Source organism: Sus scrofa, chromosome 13 (assembly GCF_054392235.1).
Source record: "Sus scrofa isolate SSC_HxYL_T2T_F1_AM1 chromosome 13, Sscrofa_HxYL_maternal_Yorkshire_Landrace_v2.0, whole genome shotgun sequence".
In the NCBI taxonomy this organism is placed as follows: domain Eukaryota; kingdom Metazoa; phylum Chordata; class Mammalia; order Artiodactyla; family Suidae; genus Sus; species Sus scrofa.
In genome coordinates this window covers 123520072-123532983 of record NC_139395.1, presented here as the reverse complement: position 1 = coordinate 123532983, position 12912 = coordinate 123520072, and the positions used below count along the sequence as shown (strand labels likewise).

Below are 12912 nucleotides of genomic sequence, written 5' to 3'. Positions count from 1 at the left end.
ATCAAAAAGTGATTTGGGGAGTTCCTGTCATGAAGCAGTGAAAACAAATCCAACTAGGAGCCATGAGGTTGCGGGTTCAATCCCTGGCCTTGCTCAGTGGGTTAAGGATCCAGCATTGCCACGAGCTGTGGTGTAGGTTAAAGATGTGGCTTGGATCTGGCATAGGCCGGCAGCTACAGCTACAGCTCCAATTGGACCCCTAGCTTGGGAACCTCCATGTGCTGAGGGTGCAGCCCTAAAAGGACAAAAGAAAAAAAAAAAAGTGATTCGGTTTGTTCAAAGAGGAAAATATCACTGTCTTCTCAATGCCAGAGAATCTTTTTTTTTTTTTTTAATATAGACTTTAATATGTGAAAACTCTGTAAAAGTTAAAGTGGCATACAAAATGACTGCAGGAAAATAAACACAAATAAATACAAAAATATATATTTTTTGATTCTGATCATGACTTTGCAATTGATAAAATTCAGTTTAAGTAAATAGCACTTAGTATAGTCAGGGCTCTACAGTAGTGAATTAACATCTGTGTCTAATTATCTTCAGTATATTAGTATATTTCATGTAAAATTAATATGTTCATTTTGCAAATACTTATTGAGTGTGTACTCTGCCTGTACTTTGCTGAAATAAGTAAAATAGCATGCTGGTAAGCAAAATGGACTTGGCTCTCAGTTTTCCTAATTTTTTTTTTTTTTGTCTTTTTGGCTTTTCTAGGGTTGCTCCCATGGCATATGGAGGTTCCCAGGCTAGGTGTCCAATTGGAGCTGTAGCTACCGGCCTACGCCAGCGCCACAGCAATGCGGGATCTGAGCCACGTCTGTGACCTACACCACAGCTCACAGCAATGCTGGATCCTTAACCCACTGAGCAAGGCCAGGGATCGAACCTGCAACCTCATAGTTCCTAGTCAGGTTCATTTCTACTGTGCCATGATGGGAACTCCTCCCTACCTTCTCTCTTTCTCTGTTGCTTTTTTCCTCTCCCTTCCTTTCTTCTTTTGGGGAAAAAAAAAAAAATCATAGTTCTTATTATATTATACTAGTACGTACTAAAGAATATATCTCTAAAAAGTGTACATTTTGTTAAATGTTATGTTGCACAAAACAATATTAGTAGTAATTCTTTGGTGTCATCTAGTATCTGTACATATTCAGATTTCCTCAATTGTATAATTTCTTAAATTGTATAAATGTCCTTTTATAGTTATTTTGTTCAAATCAGTATCCAAACAATCTCTTTATTTTGCCTCTTGTTATGAATTTAATTTCATTTAATTCCTGAGTACTTGCTTTTAATTATACATACTGTGTATATCTGAGAAAATTTTTCATTTGAGGTGAAGGTAATAAAGATGAATGTGCAGGGATTTTTTTTCTTGCCTTTATCTATAAGAAGTGTGTACATGAAAGTTTTCTAAGAAAATCAACATATATAATGTTCCCTCTCATGTACACACATTGGAGAAAATGGAAAACTGCTTAGAAAGCTTCATAGCATATTTTGTGATGCTCATGGTTTATAGTATATTTACATATGCTGGACTATGCTAGAATTTAGAGGAAATTTTGGTCTAGTAGGAAGTAGCAATCTCCACAACAGAAAGATAACTAAGGTGTAACGTATGGTAAGTATTAAGTGAATTGCATTAGATAGTAGGAACTTGGCACCTTAAAACCGGGTGAGATTATTGCCAGGTTGGTGAGTCTTTGTAAAGATGGGATTTGACCTGGGTCGTAGATGGTAAAGCACAGATTTAAGGTAGCAAACAAGAAGAACCTTTCAGGTTAGCATACCGTGAAATAAATACACAAAAACTGTGCAAGTGCTGGGTAACTACAGGAGGGGGCAGTGAAGGGTAGACGGCTGCGTTAGAAAAGTAGTGGGAAGTAAGGCAGATTCAGATTCTAGAGTACCTTGATATTCTACTCTGGAGTTAGGATTTACGTTACTGTCAAGAGGATGGTTATTGGAAGATTTTTATGCAGGTGACATGAACAGGAGTGTATTTTGGAAGCTCTGCTGGTCACTTGTAGGATGAATATAGAGGTTTGGCATGTAATTGATAACTCATAGTCATGGTGGGAAGAGGAGGGAAAGGACTGATGGAAGATAAGGTAAAGGGTGGTTTAAAAGGACAAGATACCAGAGTGAGGAATAGGAAGGTTTAAAGATGATTAATCTATGCAATGAGTAATAAATAAGCCATAGAGATCTAATGCACAGTACAGTGAATACAGACAATATTATTGTACTGGAATCACCAGACTTGCTGAGAGACTAAACTTAATTATCCCAATGACTAAAATGAAAGGATAAAAATTAATGTGATAGAAGTGCTCCATATCACTACAAAGACAGTGATATAATGTATCAGATTAACACATTGTACACTTTAAATTTGCATAATTATATGTTAAATATATTGAGTGTAGGAAAAGATGATTATGGTGGCTCAGTGAGTTAAGGATCCAGTTTTGTCACTGCTATGGCTCCCGTTCGATCCCTGGCCCTTGAACTTCTATATGCTATGGGTGTGGCAAGAAAAAAAAAGACAATCTATTTCATAGTAGAGATATATTCACTGAAAATGTGTCATTTAATTTTATAAATTTTTTCTTTTACTGTATACTTCAGTGCTTATGGGAAATACTTTAGGGTGAAATGGTGAGGTCATTAATTTAGTGTCCTTGGTTTTAGTAGTACATACAGTTTAATTCAGTATGAAAAACTTAAGGATTATTCTCTTTTTAGAGGATATCTCTGTTTTGACAGGTTCTATAGCCAGAATCTCCAAGCAATAGTTTGTGATTTATCAGAATATGTCTTCCTGGGTAAATCATCAGACTGATGATGGTTTTTATCTCATTGCCTCTTTCTTTGCTGCTGATCCTAAAGTGTTCTCAAGTCTTCAGGAAAATTAAAAAGTAACTCCTCCTTGCATAGAAAAATTGGGGATCTCTGTTAATTAGAATATGTGTTTGGCCACTCCATTAGAGACTCAGGATAATACCTAATTAAATAAGAAGTCTCATTTTGACATAGCCCAAAGGTGAGCAGTGCCAGGCTCCACTGAGTTGGGCACCATTGAGTTGGGCACCTAAGCTCTCAGTGTTTCATGGCTCTGCCATACCTAGAATGTTGCTGTCATTTCCAGGATAGCTAATCTTCATGATCACATTCTGATCAATAAGATGGGAAAAAGGGCACCTCTTGGAATTTGCAGGCATTTCCATTTCCATGTCATTGGTCAGAAATTGGCCACACATAGGGCAGAAACTATTTTATTCTCAGTGGTGATATTTGTAGCTGAAGATTAGGATTTTGTTACTGTGAGAGAAAACTGAAGAATGGATATTAGAGAATTACCAGCTGTCTAGAATTCCACCTTTATTAACTAAGCAACATTTTTTTAAAACTTATTTGGCTCTTAATTTTTTATTCACAAATGTGAAAAAGTAGCCTTGGTAAAACGTTACCAATTTGTTAAAATTTTGACCAAACATTAGAACTGGATTTTTTTTTGAATCTGTTAATATTCCTCTCTTCTTTATGAGAAATAAAACTGATGTTCTATTTTTGTCAGGTTGTTAACTCTTAGACCATACCTGTTTGGGATCTCCCCTCTCTCACCAGCAAAAACATTTCCTTCTCCTTCATAAGGTATTCTAACCTATTATCAAGTGTTGCATATTGTTATGTTAATTAAGAAAAACTTTTGATAAAGCTTTTAGTATAGTCTGGAAATCAAACAACCTGAGGAATGGGCTCTTTGGGGCTGGATTGGTGGCAGTGGTGGGGGAATAGCAATTTTGTCTTCAGTACAACCTTTTCAAGGTCAGGCCTGGTTACAAGCATGACAAAGTGAAAACAATACTCTTGGACATTATGACACTAGGTCCCAGGAATGTGTTGTAGGGCACAGCTGTGTGAAAGCCATCTCTAGGTCATTGGAAGGACTAATTTTTACTTCACTTGTTTTGAGACTCTTTCTTCCTTATTGCTACCAATTAGATGAGTTTTGCTTATGAAGATAGTCCTGTGAATTTCCTTAAGATGATCACTTGCTAGTTTATGAGTTGATCGGTTGACATTGTATTTGGATGTCTTTTGGAACTTCACATATTTCATAGTAGGTTTTTGAGTTGTTCTTGCTACCTTCACTTGATTTAGCACTTTGCCACTTGCTTGTCCAGTAATGCTAGAATAATGTGATGCTTGAATGCATTGAGTACATGTCATCCATGCCTACATTTCAGAGTCCCTTTCTTCATCTTAACAAGTCTTGGTTAAATGAATAACATAGAAAACTACATATGGAGTGCAGAGCTAAAAGCTTTAGTTGGTGGAGTGCTTTTTTTGGTATAATTTATATGACTTGGAATAGGAATTATGATAACATGAAAAAGGCAAAAATATGGTGGATTTAAGAATTTAACAGTTTCATTAAAGTATTTCTTAAGCACTTATTACAGGTCTTGGTAGTTCTAGTTCTTAAATGGAAAACAGGAAATGGAACTATCACTTTTCTATGCCTACTCCCTGTTGGGCATTCATGTAATCTTCATTACAGTTCTTTGGGAAAAGTATTTATAAACCCCATTTTACAGATGAGAAAACTGTGGGTCATGAAGATTAAGTTGCTTGCTTATAGGTGACTGCTGCTTAATACTTGAAGATTTAGATAGGAAGTTTCTTTGAGTCCTGTGGTATGGCTTGAAGAAAGATGGATATAGAGGTGGAGGAAGGACATTCTAACTTAACAGAGAGTACTCTGACAAAAAAGGATAAATTAGAAATTACAAAGCCATAGGTGATTTTTAAGATAATTGTAAATTATTTTTAATATAACTAAAAAGGACTGTTGTATAATTAGATAATACATCTTTATATATTCTGTCGTACACTGCAGATCTTTGAGAGTGTTAATTATTTTAAATGCTCCTCTGAAATCAGACATCAAAATTTTACCTTCTTTTTGGAGTCATCCTCATTCTCTCTGCTTAGAATTATCTTCTTTGCTATATATACTGTACGTAGGACAGTGTATCAAAGTATATACTACATGATGCTTTTAGAAAGTGTTCCTTTTGAAAGGTAGTGACTTTGTCTTATTTGCACATTTTTAGATAGGTTGGATTCTCAGAAAAACGAATCTTTAAAAAATGTATTGCTTATTCATATAGGGAAAACTAAACTTTTTATGCAGGAGAGCAAGAGGGAATTGGTAAAAGTGGATATTTTTGGGGGGCTTTTGCCTTACCAAAGGGGCTATGGATTAAAAAGTTAAAAGACTATTCCTTTTAAGTTTGCTGAGGGTCTGAGCTAGCAGCTCCAACCAAAGTAAAAGCTACAAGAAAATTTGCCACAATTAAATTTTTGGAAGTTTTTTCTTTTGTTTTCTTTTTTTAGAGACCTTAGAAGAAATGGACAGTGAGTTGCTCAAGTGTGAATTCTGTGGAAAGATGGGATATGCTAATGAATTTCTGCGGTCTAAACGATTCTGCACTATGTCATGTGCCAAAAGGTATTTGTTTCCCTTGAATTTCCTAAAGCACAAACCACAGTCACTGTAACAAAACCAAAAAACTTAGGTAGTTTACCATTAGTCAAAATGAGATATTAAGGAGAAATGATAATCAAGTAAGCTTTATCTAGAGCTGCTTTGGTATTTCATTGTTAAGTTTTGCTCTACGAAAATTGCACATGTGTAGCACATACAGTATAATCTAATATTGAAGTAGCATTCTCCTGGTGGTAAGAATATGCTTAGGAGAATCCCTCCTGTGAGTGGACTGCTAGTCCTTAAAGTATCAAAACAGTATTTATTTGTTTTACCAGTATTGAAATATGTGGGTTTACTTTGTTATGTTTTAAAATGTTTTCATTTTCTTTATTTATGTTTTTGTATTTTTGCCTTTTCTAGGGCTGCTCCCATGGCCTATGGAGGTTCCCAGGCTAGGGGTCTAATTGGAGCTGTAGCCGCTGGCCTACACTACAGCTCATGGCAACGCTGGATCCTTAAAATGTTTTCATTTCTTTTAATCATATCCTGTTTATTTTAGGTTTCTAGGTGGGATAGCTATAGCACAAGTTCTCCACATTGTTACATTATCTTGTCAGCAAAATGCCTGTCTCCTCTAAATTTGTATTTTCAATAATAATATTATAGGTAAATAGTATTACTAGCAAAAGAAATGTTTAGTATCTTCATTGATCTTGTCACAGGTTTCGTTTACGTTAAAGAAAACCTGATTCTGCTAATAAATCCTAATATAAGTATTTCCCACTAAAGGGGAGGTGTATGTGCAGGTTGATTATTTTGAAATTTGTTCTCTGTGCCAAAAGTTATTATTCTGTCAAAGAATTTAAAATCTTATTGACACGTCTAGGGAATTTCTTGCTTGAACATATTATTTAGTATGGTACCCCTAAAATATACTTAGTAAAACTTAAGTTAAATAAGTAGTAGAAGTACTTTCTTCTAAAAATGGGTTATTGGTTTCTTAATTGTCAGTCTGTTATTCAGATATTCATTCATGTTTTTGATAGTGCAAGTTAAATAATATAACTCTTATTTTGACCTGGGAGTTTTCCAATTTGTGTGTACCATAAGAAGGAATCATGGCTCTCTGATTCTAAGGGATTAAAAACTGTGGGAGAAGGACTGCTTTTCACAGTATCTTAAACTTACTGATTATTTAGAAATATTTCAGGACCTTTAACACACTACCACCACTCTTCTCCCAGAGATGACTGCTGAGTTGTAACGTTATAATACCTTTAGGTGAACCTCTTTAGAGGTTTAGGGCTCCTAACATAGGAAAATGCAGATAAGAGCAAGGAGAGGAGGTAAATTAGGTCAGGTAAGAACTGCTCTTTACATGTCTGCCTGGCCGTCTGTCTGAAAGATCTACATTAGGGCCTGAATTGCAGGTGTAAAGTTAGTCTCTCTTCTCTGTTCTTTGGTCATTTGAGAAAGAAGTTTTGTCAGTTGATGTGAATGGAAATCAGAAACCTTTAGAACTGAGCCCACAGACGAGCATAATGACCACAGCAGGAGCTTGTTGAATTGTTTCAGAACAAAATGAAGTGATATCGGGACACTTTTATGTTTTTTGGGGAAAAAATAGCCTATTTACTCTATAGCACTCCTTACTTCCACCTCCTGGTATTTTCATAAAACATAGGTGAGGAAATTTTATTTTGATATCTGTATATTGGTCTTAGAACAGTTATCAATGGCAATGTTATTTGGGATTTATTTTCATCATCTTCCTGAGAAATCATCTTAAAGCAAAAGAGTTTTAAAAATAAGAAATTACAGTGGCAGTTTTATGTGCAAAAAAGAGGAACTCTGTGTATTTTTCTTAGCCTTTCTGTAACTTTTCAGAAATTTGTTTCTTAGATTTTTTCTTTTCACTCTTCTTTTCAGGGAAGGGGTTGTTGGTTAACTATGCGCAGGCCGAGTCCTTTCTGTAGCCTATTTTTGTATGGCTCCTGAACTGTATAAGGTGGTTATTATGGTTTTACCATGGTTGAAAAGAATCAGAAGAATAATATTTCATGATACATGAGAATTTCAAATTTAAGTGTCACTAAAGTTTTACTGGAGCACAGCCATGCTCATTCATTACTGTCTATGGGAGCATTCATGTTACAGTTGCAGAGTTGAGTAGTTGTGCTAGAGACTTGTGTGGCCTACAAAACCTAAAATATTTACTGCCTGGCTCTTTATAGAAGTTTGCTAGCCACTCTTCTAGGGTGTTGAAACCCAGTAAATGGTATAGTAGTCTTTTAAGCTGTCATCATGCCTTATAGGTCTACATTAAAAAATATTAGAGTGCTCACTTTTTTTTTCTTTTCTTTTTAGGGCCACACCCACGGCATATGGAGGTTCCCGGGCTAGGGGTCCAGTTGGAGCTGTAGCCACTGGCCCATACCAAAGCCACACCAAAGCTAGATCTGAGCTGAGTCTGTGACCTACACCACAGCTCACAGCAACGCCGGATCCTTAACCCACTGAGTGAGGCCGGGGATCGAACCTGCGTCCTCATGGATGTTAGATTCGTTTCTGCTGAGCCACGATGGGAACCCCCAAAGGGCTCACTTTAGCAGCATGTATTCTAAGATTGGAACAATATGGAGAAGATTAGCATGGCCCCTGCACAAGGATGAGATGCAAATTCATGAAGTGTTCTGTGTTTTAAAAGAAAAAATATATATGTCTGTTTTGATAAAATAATCTTTCAGTCACTTTTAAAGAATTATATATAGTTGAATTTCCTGAATAGTGAGAGCCATGAATTCCTTGTATAACGTTAAAATTTCAGCTTTACATTTTCACTCTTTGACTTTAGTTAAGTTTGAAAAATATTTTACTAGCCATTTGAGATTTCCTTCTCTCTACTATATTAACCTATTTTTACTAATTTCTCTTGAGAAATGATTTCCTTGGAAAATAACAGTTTAAACATCTAAGTAGTTAACTCTTTTTCTCTTGGAACCTTGAATTAGCCTCTGTATTTTGCAGAAAGTTACCCACTATAATGCCGTTATTAGGAGAAAATATCAATACGTTGTTGTAGGTATCCAGTATTAAATTGAGAGCCATATTATGATATATGAAGAGGCCTTTTCTGTTTTTTTTTTTTTTTCCTCTATTAGTGTAAGTACATCTGTCTAACACTTTGGTTTACTTTCTGAGGTATTACAGTCCATAATGAAGTTAATGGCACTTACTAATTCACTACTGAATTTTAAGGTCATAATTACTACATGGAGGGTCCCATATATCATTTAATATTTTTTCTCACTTGAATTTCTTAGGTACAATGTTAGCTGTTCTAAAAAATTTACACTTAGTCGTTGGAATCGTAAACCTGATAATCAAAGTCTTGGGCATCGTGGCCGTCGTCCAAGTGGCCCTGATGGGGCAGCAAGAGAACATATCCTTAGGCAGGTCTGTAGAAACCTTGCTTCAATGTACAATACCCTTTTCAGAAATACAAGGAAAGTGCAATGCTGTATTTTACTTGTACTACATTTTCCAGCTTCCACTTACTTATCCATCTGCAGAAGAAGACTTGGCCTCTCATGAAGATTCTGTGCCATCTGCTATGACAACACGCCTGCGCAGGCAGAGTGAGAGGGAAAGAGAACGTGAGCTTCGGGATGTGAGAATGAGGAAAATGCCTGAAAACAGTGACTTGCTGCCAGTTGCACAGACAGAGCCTTCTATATGGACGGTTGATGACGTCTGGGCTTTCATCCATTCTTTGCCTGGTATGTGATTCACCACTTTGATCTTATTTGTCTTGTGCACTCATACACAGGAATGACATTAGATCCGTCCACACTTACTGCACAAAAGGGCTAGAGAAGTTCTGTGTATTTGTACTCATTAAATGGCATTTGCTTTTGAAATGTGATCTGTTTCCTCTTGCTTATTCCCTCAGCACAACTGGGTATTTTCTTATACCCTCCCAAGTCGATAAAAACTGACTAGTCGTGCTTCTGCTGTGACACCTCAGCCGGTGAAGATAATAAAGGTGCTCTCTTCTCTTCAGTCTGATTTCTCTCGAGAGGTCAGTAGAGAGATTGAGTCAGACACTTCTTCCCTTCTACTCTTCCAGTTTTCTATTTCCTCTTAATTTCCTATTTTAACCTTTTTAAAAATGGAAATTTTTTTTTTACGTTTTTGAAAGCTAATCAAGACCTTTAAGACTATGATTAACATTTTGGTTTCTTTTAAAAACATAAGCCAGTTCTTTTAAAGGAGGCTGCATTCTTTGATTCTTTGCAGTAAGTAGATATCAGGAACACTTCAGAAATTAAGTAGACAACTGAAGTTTAGTTATGATATTCCATTCCAATATTGAGGGTAACTTTTCTTATTTGTTTTCTGCTCTTATTTGGCACTCTTTCCATCAGCTTAGGTCATTATGTTCTTTATCTTTTTTCTTAAATATGACAATAATCTTTCATACCCATTTTCTCTAAGGGGCTGGTGGCTACTTAAGACAGCTGTGCCTTTGCTCATGATGAGACTCACTCTGGCTATAAATGTTAAGGCAATATATGTTTTTTTAAATCAGTAAATCTTTATCATTCACTTTGATCTTATGAGTATAGAAGATAAGATTTTTAAAATATTTGTCCCATTTTGGGGTTTTGGTAAATCATACCATTTCTCTTGACACAAGCTTTCCAGAAAAATACATCTTCTTTGAACTTTTCTATAGACTTATTAAAATTAATCCAGCTATTTTTGCTAATTAATCTTTCTGTGAAGGTGACCACTGTCTCAGAAGCCAACTTATAGCTAGAGTGTCATGTGAATAAAGTATATTCAGAAGTACTGTTTTTTTAAAAAGGTCTGTCAGTTATTTTACCTTATGCAGATGGTCTGTGACTTATGATGGGTCCACTTAATGTTCTTTCAACTTTCAGTCGGAAAACTTTGAATTTTGATCTTTTGTTAGGGATATGCAGTAAAATACTCTCCTCAGGCTGGGCAAGGCAGCAAACCATACTCCCAGTCACCACATAATCATGAGGGTAAACAGCTAATAGAACCATTCTGTTTTTTACTTCCAGTGTAGTATTTGATACATTATGAGATTTTCAACACTTTATTATAAAAGAGGCTTTGTTTTAGATAATTTTGCCCAATTTCTTTTTGGCTTAATATAAGTGCTATGAGGATGATTAAAGTAGGCCAGCCTAAGCTGTGATGTTTGAAAGGTTGAGTATATTAAATGCATTTCTAACGATGTTTTCATCTTAAGATGGTTGTATCAGTATATAATTGAGGAAGATATATATACAAAACTCTAAAATTTTATTAAATTATTTTTTCAGTAGCTTACTTTAGAATTTTTTTTTAAACAAGATACGATCGCTTTTTTTTTTTGTCTTCATTTTTTGGCCATACCCATGGCATGTGAACGTTCCCAGGCCAGGGACTGAACATGTGCTACAGCTGTAACCAGGGCCACAGTAGTGACAATGTCAGATCCTTAACCTGCTGTGCTACAAGGGAACTCTCGATATGGTCACTTCTTAAAGAAAGATGAAGTTATCTTAAGCAGGGATACATTTTTCATGGGAGGATTTTTAAGCACACACCTAGGAAAACTTAGGTCTGAGTTAAGTGCTGACCATGTAGGTTTAGAATCCACTTTAAAAAACAGATGGATTAGAGGATGGTGAGTCTTCACTGTTGTGGTTTTAATATTTTATGAAATAAATTTAAGTTTTATACCAGTATAGCTACAGTGAGAATTAATATTGGAATTGACAGTGATACCTGGGGCTGGACTTTAATTCTGTCATTTTCACACATTATCTTAGTCTTCCAAATGGGGTACATACATGAGCGTGGTTTGTTAGCCTAATTTCTCATTTGGGGGAAATAATTTCTTTTCCTTTTAGTTGGACAAATAATTAACAAATAGTAGATACTTTTGATTTCTTCTATCGCTTCCTATGGTTTTTTTAAGGGCTAGTTTTCTAATTTTTCCTGGCATCCATTTGCCACGAGGCTACTCTTGGCTGCTTTATTAGAATAAGGGCTAAATAACACCTTCGCTTCATTTTTGCTTCATTTGAATTGAAAAAAAATTATTTCTTAAAATATGAGGTGCTTGTCTTACTGAGTTCATTGAGACAATTTTGTCGCCAGTTGTTTAGAGAACATTACATATAAAGCAGACTGCTTTATAATTTAGAATTGCCTGGCACTGTATTAAGAGTCTGCTGAAAAGTCTCTGTTTTTCTTTTACTGATTAAATGGGAGTATTTTAAATTGCTTTGACAGGCTAAATAACAAGCTTACTTGCATGATCAGTTATATCTTACTTCTCAGAGTTTTTTCTTTGAATAATGCCTGTAGCTTAAGATAAATCATATGCCAGAAAATGCCTTTATCTTCCTTTTCTGTGCTTCTCTGGCCTTTGCAAACTTCTTATTGAGGAGCCTCTTTCAGCTCATTCAGGGCTGGAATTTTTTTTTTTTTTTAACCCCTGAGCTTTTCTAATGGTGTGAACAAACTTGTAAATTTTGTAATTTCTTGCATTTTGTTTCTTTCTAGTTGAAGCTAGGTTTCCCTCTTTCATCAAGGCACCAAATTTGTTCTTAGAGTTTTTCCTTCTCTTTGAATAATGTCATCTTGTGAACTGTCTTGCTGGGATCACATTAGAATTGGTATGCAGGCCAATCTCAGAACTGTTACTAGAGTGAAAAACTATTGTCTTCTAAATTTTTGTACATTGAAAAGTTCTTTATAGGAATGGTTCCTTTTATTTTCAATCTACTGTGGTTATCTTCAGCTTTTCCTTGATATAGTGAATTATATTTTGCAAAGGTCACTTTAGTCTGTATTTGTTATTCTGTGAATCTGTAGTAGATTTGGTTTCTCTAGTTATTTGGTAGGTATATAAAAGTAGGAATTGTCTAAATACACATGACTGTGTACTGGTTTCCATAATACTGAGACTTGTTTATTCTGTAGTGTAGATGAAGGTGACACCTTTTCACCATCCTTACAGAGGTTATTTTTTTTGTGCAGTTATTTTTGTGTGGTGTGTTTTTGTTTTAGATTTAGCAGGAAAAGTGACTGGACACTTGTAAGGTTCAGTTGGGACCCATGTCCAAGTGCACAGGTCCATGCCCATCTTGATGGCTGCTTCTGGTGACATAAAGCTGGCTGAGCTGACTGGTTGCTGTAGTTGAGATATGTTCTGTAGTGTTTCTGGGATGCCATCTGTTTCACAGAAGTAGATTCTAAATTTGTCAGAAACTCATAGAACTTGAGCTGGGTATACACCTTGAGCATCCAGATTAAAAAATTTTTTTTAAAACTTTCTCTAGTAAGTTTTGGGAAGCATATTTGCTTCTGCATTTTTTTCTTCC

General features: G+C 35.6%; 1 protein-coding gene and 1 non-coding gene across 47 annotated transcripts in view; both read left to right on the top strand.

Annotated features, from left to right (window-relative positions):
- PHC3 (polyhomeotic homolog 3) overlaps positions 1-12912 on the top strand; it is a 91788-nt gene that overhangs the window by 67817 nt on the left and 11059 nt on the right. For 21 of the 46 annotated variants that reach the window (XR_014824286.1, XR_014824295.1, XR_014824296.1 and 18 more), the window contains 3 exons: positions 5410-5524; positions 8827-8959; positions 9051-9282. Coding sequence is in view for 13 of the 46 variants with exons in the window: in XM_084990234.1 (XP_084846360.1) it covers positions 5410-5524; positions 8827-8959; positions 9051-9282 (480 nt within the window). In the remaining 33 variants the exon portion in view is untranslated. Of the gene's footprint in view, positions 1-877; positions 5613-8826; positions 8960-9050; positions 9283-9455; positions 9585-12912 lie in introns of those variants that run through there. The other 25 variants (XR_014824270.1, XR_014824273.1, XR_014824272.1 and 22 more) reach the window with 4 other exon arrangements.
- LOC146397586 (U6 spliceosomal RNA) lies at positions 8100-8206 on the top strand. The gene has a single exon (XR_014825442.1). It is a non-coding gene; the product is annotated as a U6 spliceosomal RNA (small nuclear RNA).